Source organism: Coffea arabica, chromosome 9e (assembly GCF_036785885.1).
Source record: "Coffea arabica cultivar ET-39 chromosome 9e, Coffea Arabica ET-39 HiFi, whole genome shotgun sequence".
Lineage (NCBI taxonomy): Eukaryota > Viridiplantae > Streptophyta > Magnoliopsida > Gentianales > Rubiaceae > Coffea > Coffea arabica.
In genome coordinates this window covers 41,003,858-41,024,378 of record NC_092327.1, presented here as the reverse complement: position 1 = coordinate 41,024,378, position 20,521 = coordinate 41,003,858, and the positions used below count along the sequence as shown (strand labels likewise).

The window sequence follows — 20,521 nt, the reverse complement described above, 5'->3', positions numbered from 1 at the left end:
GGATTTAATGCTCCTGGAAACAAATAAAAAGGGAAAGACTTCTAATTTACATGCTGCAACCCTCAAGAATAATGTTATAAACATTGCAGTACCAACATCCAATTTAACTAGTAAAAGAGCAAAGAAAAAACTTCAGACTTGCCAATTTCACAAGTTTTATTAACTTCTTGCTGAACCAGGTTCCCCAGTCACAATACAATAGACTAAGATGAAAAAGCACACTACTAATTGTTTTATTCTGCTGAACGTAGTTCTCCTGTCAGCAGTGCAAATTTCCGATGTCTTGAAAGAACAGACTTGACCTTGATTGCCTGTATCCTTGATGCTAAGTCCTGCTCATCAGCTCCTGTCTTCACTTGCTTAGCTGCTTTGAGTATTGTCTGCAGAATCTGAAGAGGATCACCATGGCTGACAATCAACACCACGCACCTGCAGTCAGAGAAGAGTGGCATTTTGCATCAGTCTCCTGAAGCCTATTCCTTAAGGTGACGTTTACAAGGCTAAGCAGATTCAGGAACGAGTTATGTGTTAATTAGAAATAAGGAACTTCACATACAAGGTGATGGAATAAGAGGCTGTCGTTATTTCTATTAGATGATAGCACTTGGTATCTTTAATGATTGCAAAAATGTTGGCATAGAGCCTCAAAGGCACCGTAGCAATTAGGTGACATGCAGTTCAGCCCCGTAGCAGAACACCCTTTCTCCAGGCTATCATTTAAGTAAAAGTTCGGAATGCATAATTTATAAATCTACTTTATGCAGTACAGCATTATTAGCGTCCTATTTGCCCAAGGCATCAGGCACTTATAATAACAAAGCCATCTCTTCATTATTTTACTGCCCTATTCTGAACTTAGGGAGGCATGACAAGATTTGGCCACTCACAATGCTGTTAAGACTTTTTACCCTATTCATATATTTTAGTACTAGAATCAAGGAATAACAAAACACATTTAAATACATCAGTAGCAATATCTGCTGGAAACAGTATATGCTGCAATACCAATGGTAAAGTAAAGAGCAGTGTTTTACCCTTCAAAATCTGACTCCATGCTAACCAAAGCCTCTGTGAGTCTAGTAACAACATCTGCAACACTTTCTCCACCTTCAGGCGGCAGAAATGGATCTTTCTCATCCAGAGCCCATATCTCCGGGTACTGCCAGTAAAAGAAATGGAAAAAAATAAATTCAAGCATGAGCTCAGATTACTGTCCACACAACGAATGATTCATCAGTAGTTAGAGACTGAGAGGATGGAAATGATTCAGCATCCGCTGCTCCAACTTCTCAAACTTGTTGCTTACTTTATCATGTGATGCAAGTTCGTAAAAGGGTCCAAAGTAACGTTCACGAAGATCACCAATAACCTGTACAGTTAAAAAATATTTTCAAAACCAAAAGAACAAAACAAAAATGAAAAAGAAAAATTCAAGCACAGACTCACATGCACTTGAACGCTTTACTGGTCCAAAAAGGGATCATATAGGTATGTCTGGCTTGAGATTGGCATTGTTGAAGATATAGAGGATTCGTAATAGAATAAGATAAAGAAGTTGGAAAGGAGGTCTCAACCTCTGTACTAATGGCTTCTTTGTTTCCCGTCTTTCATTCTCTTAAACTCCGATGACTCCAGGTTTTGTTAAGTTGCAAATTACTTTAACATGCCCTTGTCATCTTTTTGCTCCTATTTGTGGTTTAGTTTAAGCTGAAGGAGTGCTGTTTCCTAATTAGCACCTTCGGAGATGCTTCTGTAGGAAAAGATACTCTTCAAGTAATCATGCAACTCTTTCAAGAATCACAATTTGCAAGCAGGTTCGAAGAGAATAAAAAATAAAAAATAAAGGAAGAAGAAGCTATCAGATGTTGGGAGTAGGCTCCAAGTGTGATCTAATGGCAACTAGTTTGTTGTTTCACTTTCCCCTTTTATTGTCTTCACCTTCTTGTCATGACCTGCGATCTTAGCATTTTAAGCTAGTATAGAACTACTTTTGTGGCTTGAGAATTGAGATCCATTTCCAAATTCAAGTTCGGTCATGTCGGAAGCTATTTCCAGTACAATCACCTCAAAGAATAGGATGATTACCTTACATTGTGGTCCAACAAATGGAAGATTCATAACAGATGCAACCACTTCTGCAGTGTGACTGGTTCTTGAGAATGGTGAGTAGCAGATTCGGACATTTTCAAGCGGTATGTTGTTCTCCAACAGCATCTGCATACCATATAACATATCAGTGCACAGACGTATCCAGATTCGACTTATTTATTTTGATTCTTTGTTAAACAAAAAAAAAAAAAAAAAAAATGGGAGCATATGCGCCATCCAAAAGCAAGTTTCAGCTTTAGCAATATACCAGAACTTAATCATCTTCTCTGCACAGAAGATTTTCAAGCATGTTTTTAAATAAAGGACTGGTGAAAATTCAGAGAGATAGAATGCGCTGGTGATAACAAGAGGTATGCAAACTTATTCTAGTTTCAAGGGTCCCATGACAATCCGGTCCTGAACAACTAATTAAGTCGGAAATAAACAACTGGAAACTTACTAACGATCACCATAATCTAGGGTTTCAAAACGTGATTCAGTAAAAGATTAAAGGAGAAGTAGGAACAGAGTCCAAGAAGTGAAAGGCCAGGAAACCAATATTTCATCCCGTCTTACTCTTTCAACACCACAAGATAAACCCAGACTGCTTTGCAGCCTAGAAATGCTGCCAGAGAAGCATGCATGGCAATGAATGATTACTAGTGAACTTTGAAATATTAAGGCAATTCGGAAAACTTATAAAAATCCGGAGGCAAACTGAGAAATTTGTGTAGAATAAAACAGAGTATATAGGGACAAAGAAATGCCTTTTGGAAGGACTGGCCCGCGAGTCTAGCTTGATCAACTCCTTCAGGAGCTAATCTGTATTCTTCAAGAATCCCATTTTCCTGTCAAGATACGTACATGCTTGATAAATGTACTAAAAGAAAGAAAGAAAAAAAAACAAGAAATGTTGAAAGAAATCATCAAATCCAGGAGGAAGAGGAGTGGGAAGCGAGAATTAAATAAGAAACAGAAATTACCGGAGAAGAAACGATAAGACCCTTGGCATTAGGGATGCTTTTGCCGTGTCTCAGCACCCAATATCTGTTCCTCAGCGCCAACGACGAGGTTGTTGCTCCACCTTCACCTTCACCTTCACATTCACCACCACCACCACTGCCACTGCTCCTCCCCATTTCCCCCGCCCCAAAGTACTACTAATTTTGTTTGGTGTAGTTTAGTTTTATACAGAGAGATAGATGGGCCCAACTTGGCCTGGAGTGGAATCTACCCGACCCTCATTTGTGCCCACAAAAGGAACCGTTTACATATCAGGGCAACCACGTCGCGGGTGCGGGTGGGTCATGGGTGACCCGTCTCCTTACATCTCCTTCCTCTAACCCCAAATCAGAAAGAGCCCCAGTTTCTGGCTGGGTTTTTCTCTCTCAACACTCTACAAAACTTCTCTCTCCCTCTCTCTCTCTTTCTCAGATTAAGTCCTCGTAGTATCTAATTACCTCCAACAGGAAAAAGGAGAAAAAAAGAAAAGAAAATCCTCGTGGGTCTTTGATCGTCACTTTGATTAGAGAAGACATGGCTCTGAATCTCCGGCAAAAGCAAACTGGTTACTCTCTTCAATCTTTGTTGCAATTTCTTTTTGTTTGTTCTGAGCTTCCAGAAATTAAAAAATATATATACTGATTGAATACTAACTAGTGGAGTACATTAAAATCCTTCCAGACTGCATTCTCCGCATGCTGAATCTGAACCAACCGCTGAATCCCGGAGCCGGCGCCGGCAACGACGAGGAGGTCTACAAGATCCTGATCTACGATCGCTTCTGCCAAGACATCCTTTCTCCCCTCATCCACGTCAAGGACCTCCGCAAGCACGGCGTTACCCTTTACTTCCTCATCGACAAGGACCGCAAGCCCGTCCTCGACGTCCCTGCCCTCTACTTCGTCCAGCCCACTCCCCACAACATCCGCCGCATCGTCCTCGACGCCTCCAATTCCCTCTACGATTCCTTCCATCTCAACTTCTCCTCCTCCATTCCCAGGCCCTTGCTCGAAGATCTAGCCTCCGGTACCCTCAACTCCGACTCCATCCACCGCATCTCCAAAGTCCACGATCAGTACTTGGAGTTTGTCACCTTGGAAGATAACTTGTTTTCCCTCGCCCACAAGACTTGCTACCTTCAGCTCAATGATCCCTCAGCCGGGGACAAGGACATTGAGGACATCGTTGACAGAATCGTCGCCGGCCTCTTCTCCGTCCTGGCTACTCTTTCCGTTGTTCCCGTGATTAGGTGCCCCCGCGGCGGCCCTGCCGAGATGGTGGCCTCCCGCCTGGATCAGCGTTTGCAGGACCATCTCTTGGCCAAGAACAATCTCTTTACCGAGGGCGGAAACTTCGCCAGCTCCTTCCAGAGGCCCGTCTTGTGCATTTTCGATCGGAATTTTGAGCTGTCGGTGGCCATTCAGCACGACTTTAGGTATAGGCCGTTGGTCCACGATGTGCTCGGATTGAGACTGAATAAGCTGAATGTGCAGGGCGAGAAGGGCGGGATGAAATCCTACGAGCTGGATGGGTCTGATCCCTTCTGGGTTGCAAACGGAGCGTTGGAGTTCCCGGATGTGGCTGTTGAGATTGAGACTCAGTTGAACAAGTACAAGAAGGATGTGGAGGAAGTCAACAGGAAGACTGGTGGAGGCGGTGATGTGGACTTCGATGGTAACACTAAGCATCTGATGAATGCGGTCAATTCTCTTCCGGAGCTGACTGAACGGAAGAACGTGATTGACAAGCACACTAATATTGCTACTGCGCTGTTGGGTGAGATCAAGGAGAGGTCTCTTGATTCCTATGCCAAGAAAGAGAGTGACATGATGGTGAGGGGTGGAATTGATCGAAATGAGCTCGTAGGAGTGCTCAAGGGAAAGGGGTCCAAGTCGGATAAGCTGCGCTTTGCTATCATGTGTCTTATTTCTACTGAAAACATCCCGCAGTCAGAGATTGAAATGGTCGAATCGGCATTGAGGGAGTCTGAGGTGGATACTAGCGCATTCCAGTATGTCAAGAGGATAAAGTCGTTAAATGTTTCGTTGTCATCAGCAAGTGCCGCTAGCAGGAGCAACATTGTTGATTGGGCTGAGAGACTCTACGGGCAGTCAATTAGCGCTGTCACTGCTGGTGTGAAGAATCTGTTGTCTAGTGATCATCAGTTAGCCTTGACAAGAACGGTGGAAGCGCTAATGGAGGGAAAACCAAATCCTGAAGTTGAATCCTATCTTGCTTTTGATCCCCGTGCTCCAAAATCGAGCTCTGGAGCGAGCAGCAGTCACCTGAAAGGACCATTTAAAGAAGCTATTGTGTTTATGATTGGTGGTGGAAACTATGTGGAGTACGGAAGTCTGCTGGAGCTGGCTCACCGGCAGCAGCCTGTAAGACATGTTATCTACGGCACAACAGAGATTCTCACTGGTGGAGAGTTTGTGGAGCAGCTAGCGTCGCTGGGACATAAGATGGGATTAGGAAGTAGTGCTGCTGCTGCTGCTCCCCCAGCCCATTGAGAGTTGATTATGGATGCTGCAAGGAACATATGATATTTGTACATTTGGGACTGCTGTTGGGAGCGGCACTGATTGGAGAGGAGTTCAACGTCATTACTTGCACTTTTCTTGAATAGGAAGACGATGACTACATATTTGTGGGACATAAGAGGGGACCGGTTGGATGCTTGATGAAGTAGGCAGGTTTTATACTACCTTCTCCTTCCAGTTTTTCTGTCGTCATGTACTTTATATTGTCAACATTGATATATAGCTAGAAACATTTTTGTAGGCTGATGTTACTTCTATTGTTCTTTTATGGTCAGCTGTAGATTGTCTGATTATGCTCCTATGTTCTTGTCATTCTTCATCGATGATGCTCGAGGTATTTGTAAGTTTGACAGAGAATTTTGTTTGGTTATTTGCATCGCAATTTAGAGGATAGAAAAATGCAGTTTAGACATGAAACGGAGGAGGACGGGATTGGTGTCTTTTTATGTGTACAAGTTTGACATCAGTGATGGCTAAATTTGAGATGTATGCATTCCTATTATCAAAAAAAAAAAAAAAAAAATTAGGAATGCATTCCTATACGTAAGGTGCTGGAGATAATCAGTAGTGTATGTGTTTCTTGTTTATATGGATTTTGTTTCTGCAGAGTATTGAAGTAGTAGTATTAAACATACTCTTGTTTATGACGTGCTATTTCGAGCGAAAGAAAGGATAGTTGTTTCTCATCATGCACACTCGTTAAGAAGAAAAAAAAAAAACATACCGTAGCGATTTGTTATATATATATATATATATATATATATATATATATGAGATAAAAATGTGATTGGAAGATGTGATCACGAAAAACGTTATCAATTTTTTTTTGGAAAATTGCTGTCCAAACAAGGCTACAGTATTTCTCAAAAATGTTTCACATCTTGCTATTTCATCATGATATATATATATATATATATATATATATATATTTTTTTTTTTTTTTTTTTTTTTTGAGAAATACAGAAAACATTTAATCGTGATGAAATAGCAAGATGTGAAACATTTTTGAGAAATATTGTAGCCTTGTTTGGACAGCAATTTTCCAAAAAAAAATTGATAACGTTTTTCGTGATTATATTTTCCAATCACCTTTTTATCTCATATATATGAGATACAATAAAAATTGGCTACAGTATTTCTCAAAAATGTTTCACATCTTGCTATTTTATCACGATTAAATGTTTTCTGTATTTCTCAAAAACAGAGCCGAAAGTACATGCGTGGGATGACAGATGGTCAATGACTGCTGCTACCATTTCTCGTTCACGGATAAATTAGGCGGAGAGCAAAAGGCCTTCTTTTTTTTTCCTTTTACTATCTACTTGTGGACAACAACGGTGCAAGCTCGTTGTAATGTTACTACTCTATCCAATATCATCATTAATAGTATATAAGTTCCAGTTTTGTGTTCCAATAAACAAAAAAGGAGAGAAAAAAAAACCTTTTGAGGCCACCACACACGCCAGGTAAACTTTTCATTGGCAGGTAGGTGGATTTTTCCAATTTTTTTCAGCAATAAATGTCTCTGTGGTTTGAGTTGCAGCCCCATAATCAAAAGGCCAAGAGACCACGTCACGCTTCTGACTTCTTCTTCTTATTATTTTCTTCGTTCCACTTTAATAGTCTTGTTTTCTTTTTTCGTCCGTCTCAAACTGTAATTCACTTTTCAATCGAATAATATAATTATCTTTTAATTTTTTTAAAATACATTTATTCAATGTAAATTGTTATTACTATAAACTACCTTATTTAATATAGATTGTTAGTATTGAGTATAACCTATCCTATTTAATGCATTTAGATTTTTGAAAATATACTGATATATGAAAAGCCAATTTTATTTAATGTAAGAGTATTTTAAAAAAATAACAATTTAAATTTATTTTTTTAATAAAATTAACTACTTTTTCTTAAACTGTGGCTCTGTTTGGATTCAAGAGTTTTTAAAAATTAGTTTTTCAAATACTATTAATTTTTAAAAGGTATTCTAAAAAGTTGTCGAAATTTTTTCTAATATTTAAAAAATATTTCAAAATATATTTTAAAAACTCTTCTACTCTTAAATATTTTAAAATATACTATAAAAATTCTGCTACAGTAAAATATCTCATCTTACGCCATTGTGCCGAATTTCTCGAGTTCAATTGTTGTAATGATGTACTCTTGTTATTATTATTATTTTTTTTTTTAAATGAGGATCAAAATGTCACTCTAATTAGGGTATAACATAATATGTTTTGTCGGATATTGATAAATTGGTTTTTTTTTTAAAAACTCTTCTCATCTTACCACCCAACTTAATCCTCTCCTTAATGTGTTAACAATTCTTTTATCATATAAATCATTATAGATTAAAAAAAAATTTCAAAATATTAAGCATACATTTTTTTAAAATTTTTAATCTATATATATTTATTATTCTGAACCACAATATATAAAATATATATAATATTATTTTGATTTGAAATATAACCCGTGCATAGCACGGTTCAAAATACTAGTAGTAGTTAATTGAAGGGAGAAAACAAGAAAGGAACGAAGAGAAGCAGTCAGTCCTGTGGCTCTTTTTCAAGAAAAAAAAAAAAAAAAAAGTCTTGTGGCAGTGGGTGTGGGCCCCATCTGTATTATTATTCTTATCATATTTTTTTTAATTTGGGGGTGAACCGATGATCATCGCTCCTCTCTCTTCTCCCTCCCTCGTTCATTTCAGTCTGGGCCTGTAAATTTTTTTTGGTCTTCCCGAACTCAATCGAAGGATTACGTGAAAGGAAGGAAAGAAGGAAGGAAGAAAGCCAAACCCCTAACAACTAAAGCAAGTAGCAGTAGGAGTAATTAATTTATATTTTTCGAATTCCGTTCTGATCATTACGACTATTAGTCACTTGTGGAGAAGAAAACAATAATATGGCCAGACGATCCCTAAAACCGATCCTCCACCACCTCCTCCGCCCCTCCCGCCTTTCCTCTGCCCGATCCGTCACCTACATGCCTCGTCCCGGCGACGGCGCTCCCCGTGCCGTCACCCTCATTCCTGGTGACGGAATCGGCCCCCTCGTCACCGGCGCCGTCGAGCAGGTCATGGACGCCATGCACGCCCCCGTCTACTTCGAGAAATACGACGTCCACGGCGACATGAAGAGCATCCCCCCCGAGGTCATCGACTCCATCCGCAAGAACAAGGTCTGCCTCAAGGGCGGCCTCAAGACCCCCGTTGGCGGCGGCGTTCACTCCCTCAACGTCCAGCTCCGCAAGGACCTCGATCTCTACGCTTCCCTCGTCCACTGCTTTAATCTCAAGGGCCTCCCCACCCGTCACAATAACGTCAATATCGTCGTCATTAGGGAGAATACCGAGGGCGAATACTCCGGCCTCGAGCACGAGGTCGTTCCTGGCGTCGTCGAGAGCCTCAAGGTTTTTTCCCCTTTTTTTTTCCTTCGTTTTTTCTTTTGAAAAAAATCTATTAAGTAGTACATCTATATACTACCTAGTTTCTTTCCATTTAATCTGAGATTTGCGTATCATCTATCTTGTTGGTTGGTTAGTTGGTTGGTTGGTTTCTCATTTAGCCTCTTTCCTAGGTGATGACAAAGTTCTGCTCTGAGCGAATCGCTAAATACGCCTTTGAGTATGCCTATCTCAACAATCGCAAGATTGTTACTGCCGTCCACAAAGCCAACATTATGAAACTTGCTGACGGTCTTTTCTTAGAATCCTGTCGCGAGGTTGCCAGCAAATACCCCAGTATCAAGTACAATGAGGTCATTGTGGACAATTGCTGCATGCAACTCGTCTCCAAGCCAGAGCAATTTGATGTCATGGTATCAAATCCTTTTCCACCTTCTTCTCTTATCTCTACGTTTATTTGTTTCATTCATTATTTAAGAGCCCACATCCGACCAACCTGCCTCTGCTGCAAGCATCATGCGCCAAATTCTCTTGCACAAGGTTGTAGTATTATGGACAAATGATCCGGGTTCAAAATGAACTGTGTATGCAGTGTACTCCTGGTTTGTTGACCGATCTGTGTCCCAAATAGCGTAGATTTCTGTCTTTTCGCATCAGGTTTATATGTTAATTCCAGCTTTTTCTGTGCGTGTGTTCTGGAAGGGGGCGTTGTGTAATTGGGGGAAGGAGGCAGTTTGTCAGTGTGTTGTGCGCTATAGGACTTGCTGGGAGGAGGTGTTGAGTCCTTTGCAGTCCTTGGCGCTGGGATGCCTGATGTTAGAGACAGTGTGAAAGGGGAGAGGAAACTAGTTTTTGGCAGGCTTGGGAGTGAAAAGACCACATGGTTGTCATTTACAGGGGTGATCAAGAGGGGGGAAAAAAAGAGTATAACTGCACGTTCATGCTGGAGTGAGGTAGCGGGGAACCACATTTATTTGGTTTATTTCCTTTTTCTTTTTATTTATAATGCAGTGTCTGTCATGTATGCCTTTGAACTTGAAAGAAGTTACTAAGATTAGGGAATGAACAAAAGTTATGCTCAGAAATATGAGCGAGTGATTTGAGACCCAAAAAAAAAAAAGCATTTTATTGGCCTACCTATATCTATTACCCGTGTATTACCTATGTCTGTAAGCTTGGGGAGAACTGGAAAATTAGATCTTGTAAATAGCAGATGTTAATAGGTTTGGTGTTGGTGCTGCAGTTTTGAAATTTAGAAAATCTGCCAAGCTTTAGGACTTGGAATCAGCATTTAAACAGGGTCATCATCCTTTTATTAATAAAAATCTGGACACATCCACAAAAGGGACGTAGTTCTTATCATGTTGAACGGCTGCTACGATCTGTTTATTCTTAAGCATCCTATTTATCTTCTGTATGAAAAGAATAAATCTGCAGAGTTTAATTTGATTAGTATTTCATCTACGTCAAGCCACAGATAAAGGGGCTGTTAAAGTGGACGGGTCCTTTCCTCCCTGCTAGACTCACCAAATTAAAAACCTTAAAATGTGTCCAGTTTCCATGATTTGACCATCTTACTGTACTCAGCCTGAATGCCTTTATTGGTTGCAAATTTGTGTTTTGTAGGTCACTCCAAACCTGTATGGGAATCTTGTGGCAAATACAGCAGCTGGTATTGCTGGAGGCACTGGTGTCATGCCTGGAGGTACTTTGATTTGCAAAAGCAATGGTTTGAGATATTTTATTATTTTCGGATTCATTCGAGGGGATATTGAACAGCATCCTTCAAGCTGCAGATTTTGCATTTTCAATCTGCTCAAGCTGGGATTGAAATATCAGTCACTCTGGTGTACTTATAATTTTGGTTTACTGTAGGTAATGTTGGGGCCGATCATGCTGTTTTTGAGCAAGGTGCATCAGCTGGAAATGTGGGGAATGAGAAGGTAGTGGACCAAAGGAAGGCTAACCCCGTGGCTTTGCTTCTTTCATCAGCCATGATGTTGAGACATCTGCAGTTTCCATCATTTGCTGATCGACTAGAAACTGCAGTGAAACGTGTAATAGCAGAGGGTAAATACAGAACTAAAGATCTCGGTGGAGACAGCAACACCCAAGAAGTTGTGGATGCTGTCATAGCAAATCTGGACTAAGCATCTGCAACCTCTCTCTCGGACTGTTAAATGGAAGAATCATTCTTGTCATGTATTTACACATTAGCCTTGTGTCAATTTTGAGTTTTTTTTTTACTTACGTTGCTCTGTTGCAGCATTTGCGGTGGTGATGTGCTATTCTTTGGAGTAAATCTGTTTAGCCTTTGACTCGGAGTTACCGGAATAAGAATGAAATAACAAAAGTTTTACTAGATTGGTTGTTGAATACTACAAATTTATGCTCTCTTTGAATAGTAGGTTGATATCGTACTCCATGATTGTTTCATGCATACTTGATTGAAGCCTTGATGATTTCTGAGTTCCTAATTTGCTTTCGTGCTTGATAGATGAATGTTCCATAATCGGTTTGTTGTGAAACGGATGTCTTGATGCACTCATTCAGCATGATGTCGCTCTGGCTTCGGCCAAGCCTAATTGGGTAATCTTCTTACATAAAAAGCCGATTTGCAGATGATTTCATCCTCGTTGCCTGCAAATTTATGCACTGTCAAAAAAAAAAGGGTTATTCTCCAGTGGTTTTTGTGCCTGGGAGTTGCGTTGAAGGAGCAAAACGATAATACTAAAGTTGATGAAGCAACAATTATTGCTAAATCAGTAGCTGCTCTGTCTATCACTCTACAGTTTCAATCATAAACCTCAAAACCACTTTTTCTCCCTAAACTCCGCCCTCCCCCCAAAAGAAAAATACCACAAAGAAGAGCTCCCTGGATCTCGTCTTACAATAACTTCTTCGCTTTCCGGATGACAAGACCAGCCAAGGTAACCACAGCAGCAATGTATGTATGTTCAATGCTGTCCCAAAATCACTTGCATCCAATGTATGTGTATGTCCACTGTAGTCCCAATCACTTCCATCCAGACTTCTCACCCAGTAAGCTGAAAATCATTGTAATCTTGAGAAATGTTGCTATATTTTGGGTCATCCAAACCCAGAAGAAACCAAAAAAAAAAAAAGCTTTTTCACAACAGCTCCAAGAAAAACAATGACTCCAGAAAGGGGGGCTAATAATTACGAGGGGAGTTTGGAGAACTACTGCAATCATGTAAAATAAAAAGGAGTTACTAACCTTGGCTCTATTAAAGTCACCATGCAGAAACCACCATGGACTGTCTTTTGACATTATTCTGAAAACCAACACTCACTCCATTAACATAACAATAACGAAAAAAGAGGCCGATTAAATTACAACTTACACCGAAAAATATGCCTCATGCAACAGTTCACCTGATAAATCCAGCCATCATTCGCAATGCCATGAAGAGAATCAAGCCTGACCAGACACCAGGGAGACCAAACTTTGCTGGAGCATATAGCAAAAATGCAGAAGATATGGCCCCAACCAGCATCTATGATTTATATAACATAAATTATTTAAGATAAATTACTTGTATGCAAGTGCACATATAAGGCTTGAGAGGGAAAAGGAGATACCATAGAACGAGCAGCATAAGGGAAGTCTGAAGCACCATAATGAAGGCCATCAAAAATAAATGCCAAAGCATTTATAGGTTGACTAGCACTGACAAACTGCATAAGTTTCATAATATTCAGAAGCACAGTTTCACAAAAGTATAAGCAGCATGCATTTTCCAGAAGAGAACTAAACGGGAATAAAAAACGGTGAGATATGTGAACTGTACCAGTACACCAGTTGCAATGATTTTTAATACTTCAGTGTCCTTTGTAAAGAAAGTGGACAGCGAATTAAATGAAACACCCAGAACCACAGCTAAAGAAACTCCCGTGAATATCCCAATCTGAAAACAAGATTATTCAATGAGATTAAGGTAACAAAATATGATAAATAACCAGAAAGATGGATTTCCAATAGAAAAAATTGAAAGCAAACAAAAGTTGACAAAAGATGTAGTGAAGCACAACAAAAGGACCAAAAGGTGAAGTAACAAATACCTTCAATACAAATTGTGTAAGTTCCCTGACAGTTCCATAATCATCTCTTGATAAATAACTGGCAATCAAGACCTAACCGACAAAATTAAATACTGTCAGACAGATATACAGTAAAACTATTTGCAGCAAAAATATATAAGTATTAGCCACCAAACCTGCTAACTGTCAACACACTGAAATATTACAACTCAATTAAGCCAAATCACACTATTACCTGAAAGTGTTCTAATCCTTTTTAAGAACAAAAATCCACCAGTAATGTCGGATAAATTAACAGGTACAAATGAATGTTTGCAAAAGTAGTCCATGAAAAGGCATTCTATAGCCTCCTACAATTTTCACTATTTTTCCAAGTTCAAAACTGAAGGAAAAAATCAAGGAAAGAAAGGTAAAAGAAAGAAATGTCAGATACAAAAGATGTATGGTAAAAGATATTAGCACAAAAGGAGGGAAAACGAACACAAGGTACTGCCATATCTTCTACATCCACACATATTTGTATATACCTGAGATGATGCTGCCAAAGCATCTGTGAGCAAAGATACAGCCAACCATACTTGGAAGCATATCTGATGAGCAGCCATTGCTACAGGACCTTGGCGAGCAGCCATTGACGTGGCAAGTGTCATTGTCAGAAGGACAGCAAGGGTTCGCCCAATTAGAAAGCCACCTAAAAAAGCAGTGAAGTAATGTTAGATAGAAAGCAAAAATGGGAGGCTTTCTAGTACAGAATGAACAAATCATGTGACTCAAAGGTTCACAATTTATTTTGCAAAAAGGGTTTTCAGAAAAATTCAGAATTTAGTTTGCAAAAAGTTGTTTCACTCAAGAACAATCAGGCAGAATTTGGTGCCATGTTGGAGCAAAAGTTGTACAAACATTTATGTCAAAGTCCAGGAACATTTGACCTTTCGACCAGTTACATTGAATCCCCAACATGTTCATTGTTTGTCTATTACCAAAATTCTATATACAAGCTGATATGTTGACCACGACAGGGTTAGGCTTGGTAAGGCCAGCATGCTTTGAGTAAGCTTCGAATAGTCAACCTCACAATCTACACAGCACAGCACAGAATTCAACTTTCCCTTTTTTACCCAAAAAATACTTTCCTAAACCAAACAGTGGACATATAGGAAACGTGTCTATTCAAATGTACCTGTCCAAGAATATAACAAACAGATAGAACTTAGATGTGAAAAAAACCACCTCCAACATGAACAAATAAACTCAAAAATCTAAAACACTTTGGCTAATCTCTATTACCATCAGAGTTCGACAACAGAAATTGAAAATTACAAGTCTCAAAAATGCTTCCCTATGAAACATATAACTCCTCAAGGGGAGGCATATAAAAGATCTATGAATTATATACTACCACCATATCAAGAGAGTACAGCATCTGACCTCCTTTACATCAATACTTAATGATCAGAATCGATATTAAATAAGCCTTCCTAGACTTAGAACCTGTAAGTGTCAAGAATCAGAGGAGACAATCTGATAAAATCTGTACAGTTATTTTCTTGTCCACTACATATGCTAACCCTCAAAGAATTATCAATGTTCTATAGAAGGAAATGAGAAAATGATTTTGCTAGAGTAGTTGCACATATGTTCACTCACCAGATTTCAGATAAACCCCAAACTGCAACTCTCCAAACTTTGGGGGCAGTAGTACAACCCTCTTATTCAAAAATAAGATCATTGCAAAGGTCACGATGTATCTGGAACAAGTAGAAGGTTAAATCAATAAGCTTGTTCAAAAACACAACAATAAGGAAAAATAGATAGCAAAAAAAAAAGGTAAAAGCAGACACCAAAGGAACATACTGCGATATGACTGTAGAGATTGCAGCTCCAGATACACCCAGTCCAAAATGATACATAAGTAATGGAAACAAAAGTATAGCTGTAAAATTACCAAAACCTGCAAATAGCAGCACTGTCAACAATCCAATAGAAACAAACAAATATTTCAGAAGGTGAGACAACTGCAGTTCTGATTTATAGGTTAAGTAGATCTCCATTTAGAAAAGAAAAATTGTATAAAGCTGGACTTGAATTAGATATTAGGAGACTAACTGCAATCTGACAAGCATAACTTGTATCTTCTAAACTTAAACATTTATAAACACATCAACTACTCTATTCTGCCAGAGCTTAAGCTATTGCAACTGGTCCCTAACTCAATGTTGCAACTGAGTCACAAATGTTCCTGAACAAATTCTTCTTGCCACCCATTAAAAGGTTTGGGCGTACAGCTCAAAAACATTAAAGCAAGTGTTACATCAGAGCTACAGCGTTTCAGAATTAGCACAGCACAAAAAAAGAGGAGTCCAGGGTATTGCAAAGATCAATGCATATTTACCAACAATTTTGAGATTGAAAGCAGTATGAAAGTATAAAATAGCAGGGGCAAAAATTATTTTCAAATCCCAAACACCTTCTCAAGCACTTGCATCCTGTACTGCAAGATTACTATTACACCCATCAAGATTTTTGAGTACCGGAGACATGAGAAAGAAGTTACTCTGAACAACACAATGGAAATCTCCATTGTGATTGAATTGAAGTGATCTGGATTAACACAAACTAGTTTACATTAGAAAAACTTTTATGAAGAATCTCAATGTTCTCAATTATCTCCAGATTCTTCCACATCTGAGTAATTAACTTTCACATATAGAGTAATGATGATTATCTCTTACACAGACAGCTTTTTCCCCCCCTCCTTTAAACAACATACTAGTTTAAGTACTTCCCAGAGCTTAAACCAGGGCTGCACAAACAAAATGCAGCCTGAACCACAAGCAACTTCATGACAGAACAACCAAGTTTCTCATACAAGCATTCAAGACCAGTTTATAGCCCTGACGAGATGACCAAGTACATAAAATCAAACATTGCAACCAAAACAAAAATGGAACAGAAAATTGTTAGAACAGTAGCCTACAAAAGTGGCTCTAAGAACTGTTAGCAACTTTCACAAATCAAAGATAATTTCATTTGCTCATCTATTATCCATTAAAGGGGCCAGAGGAAAACAAGAATATGATGATATCTCACGGGCCATTCATTGACCTAAACAATAGTACACTGAGTTTAAAAGTAACTGAATAGAGATTGAACAAGGAGAAGATACGTTAGTAAGACTACAGAGCATGTTTCTCTTCGTTTGTCTCTTAAAAGTATTTGACACCTTGTACAAGTACTGAGGATAAATGCTGAAACTTCCAAAGCTCAAGTTAAGCACTTGCCTAGACAAAATACTGGAGTCTTTGTATCCTTAAAACCACGGAAAATGCCTTGGAGAGCCAAAGAAACAACAAAAGCAGGAGCACCAAGTGCTCTCAGAGCAAGAAACTGTTCTGCTGCGGCACGCATAGGAGAACCCTGTCAAAACCCATTTCAATGATATGTGACTACCAGTGGAGCCAATGGAATTTATTGAACTATGGGTATTTATAATGCGTCTACAAATTTAAAAACTGTTTCAAGTATAAGCAAGCAAGTTTGCAAGCAGAGTACCACTAATTCAGAAAAACTCAAGTAAACTATTACGTGTAAATTTAAGAGATTTTATGACATGGTGTTTGTGTGTGGGGTTGACCACTCTTAAACATAGTACATATAGAATAACATATGATTCCTGAGTTATTGCAGGGGCCATTGTTAGTTTTTACCAAGTGAAAATGCAACAGCACAAGTTTCAAGACAGTTGCACTATTCTTAACAGCAACCGAGAGCTACTCTCTTTTCTCCATCAAATTCCTTGACATTGAATCACTAATAACTCAAAGAAGTCAAGCACATTTGCATGTGCATAAATTAGTTGCAAATGAAGGTACATCCCAATCAATAAACCAACTTGCGTGCGAGAAGCTAGGCAAGGAAAATTCAGCATCAAGCGACACTTGCATGCCAAGTGATTGCATTTGATAGAGGAACCACATTACTCAAGTAAAATAATTTAAGGAAGCTATGAGGCATCACGAACCCAAATGGTCAAGTATGAGAATCAACAAAACAAAACAAAAGCACAAGCAAGTGCCTGGCCAATGTGTACCCACAAGGCAAACAACCAATAAATATCAGGAGAAGAACATACATGTGATATGCCCATCAAATTGAGAAGAAATCCGGATCCAAATGACAATGCTAAGGCTTCAAATATGCCAATGCCAATTGCTAGAACTAAAGCTGTAGATACAGAGGATAGCTGCTGCCTTCCCACTTGGGCATCAAATGGTTTCCCATTGGTGCTGTCTCCCATTTCTACACAAAATTGCAATAACAAAAATTAGGTACCTCAACAATTTTTCATCTTTTTTTTTGGGTGAATCTGAGTTTTTGAGGGAGCGTGTCTCATCCAACCAACCTGTTGCAGAAACTTGGCTTATGTTCTTTGAGATGTCCTCAGCCACAAAAGAAGTAGCAACACTCAGCAGAGGAATATTGAATAACTTTGAAATGGTGTTAAATATTGTTATGGAGACACCAGCAGAAGCCAACTCCAAAGAGCCTGTGGACCAAAAATACAATGAAAAACCTCAGAGTAACACAGAACATACTGATATTAGCATTCTACCATAGCTTTAGCCACTCAATCACCTTTTTTACAGAACGCTAAAAAAAATCAATGTCAAGATACATGATTTTCATAATATTTACACCAATTAAAATCTCAAAAAATAAACAAGCTTTGGCTCCAATTTCACAAAGCAAAGAAAGAGGTCTTCAAGATTAGTTTGGATTGACATTGAAGTTCAACCAACAGCAGTCAAGTGTTGAAAAACAGCCCCGATTTAGTTTATAGTTCATGCATTACTCACCTTGTGCTCTTAGCTGGTCAGCTTGATGAAACATTAGGGATTGTGTATGTTTTGAAGTCAATTTATATTTACGACACGAGTACCATCATAGCACTAACTCAACAAACAAGATTTACAGCAGCAACATCCACAATTACATCTTTCTTTGATTCTTGACACCAAGCAAACACCAGAAAGAACCAAAAAAAACAAAGGAGTATACCAAAAAACCATATACAGAAAGGCAAACATAAAAATGGTAGTGCTTTGGATGATGAACTGACTATTAAATTGAGTATCCATGGTTTCCACCTTACCTAGGCGGCCAATATAAGCTGTCTCCATCAACTGCACCAAAGGCTCAATTGCCTGACCCGCAATGGCAGGCAAAGACAGCATTACAAGCTCACGCCTGATGTCTGGTATTTGAGATGGACTCAAGGAAATAGTTTCCAACTCATTCTCAATTTTATGAATCCTAAAGGAATCACTCGCAATGAACATCATCATTAAAAGCAATAATAAGGTGGCAAAGAATAGACTTGAAGTTTGCACATTACCAATTACACCACAAGGACATCAAATCCCATCAGCCAATCATTGGACCAATACAAAAATCCAGAGTTAACAGATTGTTTCATGTAGAACAAATTCCAAAGCAGAAATATGATAACAGACAGAGTGACTACAGAAAAGGATTTTCTCATTAATTAAAATATTAAAGACAAGAACTGCCAGAGCGTTCAATCGAAGTAGAGGCTTATTTCCCATGGAAGGATTACACGTGATAATAATGGTCAAGAAAGAGCAAAAATGTGTTTTTTCTGATGACAAAAAAATGGTTACCATGCATGTTCTGCAGAAGTAAAATGTAACAGTACTACATAATTATGGACGCAGTAACTGGACAAGAACACGAAATGAACTTAATGCAATCCAATGATGGGGAATAAGCAAAAGGATAGGGGGAAGGAGCTCACTGAAGGCCTCCATTACAAGTTGAGATAGCAGGGTGTTGGTGGAGAATAATAGAATCCGACGTTTCCCCGTTAAAAGACTGCACTCCGTAATCGGAACTCAATGGATGGTTGGGCCCTGAGATAAAGCACTTATTCCTGGTGTGCGAATAACTTAAAAATCGCTTGTTGGGTTGATTGGCGGATAAAGGGTACAGGCGAAGAAGATTTGCGGACGTGTTGGCCGATCGACGGCGCCATGACAACTGCGACGGCGGCAGCGGTGGCGGTTGGCACCCGGAACCAGAATTCCCAGCCCAACCAGTCGTTAATCCCTTAACAGCTAGACCGCCGTTGAAATACACAGGAGTGGCAGCCATCTCTCAAGAAACAAAATAAGGGAAAGGATAAAAACCTTGGTGCTATATCTCACAGTCCTGGTTGAAAAGATAAGAAAAAGAAATAAACCGTCAGAAGGGGGAGGGGATGGGTCATAATTGAGCAAAGTCACGAACAAGGAAATGAAGCAGAGATAGGTTTGGGAGGAAGAAAACCAAAAATATATATATATATATCCCTGAACTTGAGACCTATGATCATTGTTGAAAGGGTAATGGAGTTACGCAGAGAGTTAGGAAGACAGAAGAAGAACAGGACAGTAGTAACAAGGGCATGCAAAACAATCAAATACTATGAATAGGCATGCAAAACAGAGGATTAGAGGAGGATGGTTTGGAGGATGACAAAGACACACCCGAAGTTAGTAAGACAAATTGATGAATCGTGTGTTGGGTTGATGGCGGAGCTGGCACTCATATCATATGGTAGAGTGAGTTACAGTAGCAGTAGCGTATGATTTTATGTGTCCATCTGAGGGGGTTTAAGAATGCAGGAGAGAGAGCGGGGGAGGTGTGGGAACTGGGAAGCGGCCGGCTTCGCAAAGGACTCCCCAGTTGGCCTTGCCTTGTCATACGGACTGCACCCCGTCTAGTCTCCGGTGCCGGTGCCGGTGCTTATGTGGGACCCCAACCGCACCGGACCAATCTCTGCTCGTTTCATAAAATTAAAGTCTGAAAATTGAAATCTGAATTCATTAAATTATTTGATTGTTAATTATTAAATCTAACATATTTGAATTTATATCAATATTCAATGATAAGTGAATAACTTATTATTTATTTTTTGGAGTAAGTTTTATCTAGTAAATTCAGTGTCATTTAATTAATTCAAATATTCACTTTTTAGTCATCAAACGTAGCTTAACATGTTAATATCTGAATCTATTAAATTTAAGTACTGAATTGAATTATCAAATAGGGCCTTAGTCACTTATAATCTCGTTGGGATTGCATTTTTGAAAAGTTTTTGACAAATAATTACTTTGTAACACTTTCTATACTAGCATTTTGACCCGTGCTATGCAATGATTTATATTTCAATTCAAAATAATAATTCATACTTATATATTGTAGTGCATGATAGAGTACATAAAAAAGAGCAAAAATTTCAAAGAAGTGTATGTTTAACTTGTTAAAAAAAAATTTTACTTTGTGAGCACAAAATGGACTCTCGTAATTTTAACTTCTTAAATAAATTGAAACCAAAATTTCTTTGCATATTGTCTCTCAAT

At 38.9% G+C, this 20,521-nt stretch overlaps 4 protein-coding genes across 5 annotated transcripts; 2 read left to right on the top strand and 2 right to left on the bottom strand.

The window, feature by feature from the left end:
- Positions 1–138: 138 nt before the first annotated feature.
- LOC113710211 (uncharacterized) lies at positions 139–3,315 on the bottom strand. The gene is made up of 6 exons (XM_027233089.2): positions 3,072–3,315; positions 2,856–2,936; positions 2,086–2,214; positions 1,307–1,369; positions 1,035–1,159; positions 139–429 (listed from the first exon to the last, which is right to left on the bottom strand). Exons 1-6 carry the CDS (start codon positions 3,225–3,227, stop codon positions 234–236), a joined length of 750 nt encoding a protein of 249 aa, XP_027088890.2. The 5' UTR covers positions 3,228–3,315; the 3' UTR covers positions 139–233.
- A 132-nt stretch (positions 3,316–3,447) lies between these two features.
- On the top strand, positions 3,448–7,136 carry LOC113710210 (SEC1 family transport protein SLY1). Of its 2 annotated transcripts, XR_003452814.2 has the most exons (3): positions 3,488–3,655; positions 3,772–5,786; positions 6,838–7,136. XR_003452814.2 is itself a non-coding variant. In XM_027233088.2 (2 exons), exons 1-2 carry the CDS (start codon positions 3,625–3,627, stop codon positions 5,601–5,603), a joined length of 1,863 nt encoding a protein of 620 aa, XP_027088889.2. In that variant the 5' UTR covers positions 3,448–3,624; the 3' UTR covers positions 5,604–6,003. The 2 variants fall into 2 exon arrangements, 1 of the variants encoding a protein (XP_027088889.2); XM_027233088.2 differs by lacking the exon at positions 6,838–7,136 and having other exon boundaries at positions 3,448–3,655; positions 3,772–6,003.
- A 1,016-nt stretch (positions 7,137–8,152) lies between these two features.
- Positions 8,153–11,400, top strand: LOC113709775 (isocitrate dehydrogenase [NAD] regulatory subunit 1, mitochondrial-like). The gene is made up of 4 exons (XM_027232633.2): positions 8,153–9,044; positions 9,212–9,451; positions 10,665–10,743; positions 10,914–11,400. Exons 1-4 carry the CDS (start codon positions 8,538–8,540, stop codon positions 11,186–11,188), a joined length of 1,101 nt encoding a protein of 366 aa, XP_027088434.1. The 5' UTR covers positions 8,153–8,537; the 3' UTR covers positions 11,189–11,400.
- Positions 11,401–11,741: 341 nt separating this feature from the next.
- On the bottom strand, positions 11,742–19,963 carry LOC113709774 (protein DETOXIFICATION 45, chloroplastic). The gene is made up of 15 exons (XM_027232632.2): positions 19,646–19,963; positions 18,916–19,328; positions 18,253–18,413; positions 17,503–17,646; positions 17,233–17,399; positions 16,382–16,517; positions 14,955–15,051; positions 14,748–14,848; positions 13,628–13,791; positions 13,122–13,193; positions 12,851–12,967; positions 12,642–12,737; positions 12,435–12,556; positions 12,277–12,334; positions 11,742–12,085 (listed from the first exon to the last, which is right to left on the bottom strand). Exons 2-15 carry the CDS (start codon positions 19,269–19,271, stop codon positions 12,074–12,076), a joined length of 1,803 nt encoding a protein of 600 aa, XP_027088433.1. The 5' UTR covers positions 19,272–19,328; positions 19,646–19,963; the 3' UTR covers positions 11,742–12,073.
- Positions 19,964–20,521: the final 558 nt, after the last annotated feature.

Excerpts from the sequence above, each read along its gene's own strand:
- LOC113710211 (XM_027233089.2), bottom strand. The coding sequence starts at position 3,227 with ATGGGGAGGAGCAGTGGCAGTGGTGGTGGTGGTGAATGTGAAGGTGAA. Across the intron at positions 1,370-2,085 it reads TTGTTGGACCACAATGTAAG|GTTATTGGTGATCTTCGTGA; the intron begins GTAATCATCCTA and ends TTAACTGTACAG. Across the intron at positions 1,160-1,306 it reads AACTTGCATCACATGATAAA|TACCCGGAGATATGGGCTCT; the intron begins GTAAGCAACAAG and ends TTTTACTGGCAG.
- LOC113710210 (XM_027233088.2), top strand. The coding sequence starts at position 3,625 with ATGGCTCTGAATCTCCGGCAAAAGCAAACTG. Across the intron at positions 3,656-3,771 it reads TCTCCGGCAAAAGCAAACTG|ACTGCATTCTCCGCATGCTG; the intron begins GTTACTCTCTTC and ends AAATCCTTCCAG.
- LOC113709775 (XM_027232633.2), top strand. The coding sequence starts at position 8,538 with ATGGCCAGACGATCCCTAAAACCGATCCTCCACCACCTCCTCCGCCCC. Across the intron at positions 9,045-9,211 it reads GCGTCGTCGAGAGCCTCAAG|GTGATGACAAAGTTCTGCTC; the intron begins GTTTTTTCCCCT and ends CCTCTTTCCTAG. Across the intron at positions 10,744-10,913 it reads CACTGGTGTCATGCCTGGAG|GTAATGTTGGGGCCGATCAT; the intron begins GTACTTTGATTT and ends GGTTTACTGTAG.
- LOC113709774 (XM_027232632.2), bottom strand. The coding sequence starts at position 19,271 with ATGGCTGCCACTCCTGTGTATTTCAACGGCGGTCTAGCTGTTAAGGGA. Across the intron at positions 17,647-18,252 it reads AGCTTATATTGGCCGCCTAG|GCTCTTTGGAGTTGGCTTCT; the intron begins GTAAGGTGGAAA and ends TTTGGTCCACAG. Across the intron at positions 12,335-12,434 it reads ATGATGGCTGGATTTATCAG|AATAATGTCAAAAGACAGTC; the intron begins GTGAACTGTTGC and ends GTTGGTTTTCAG.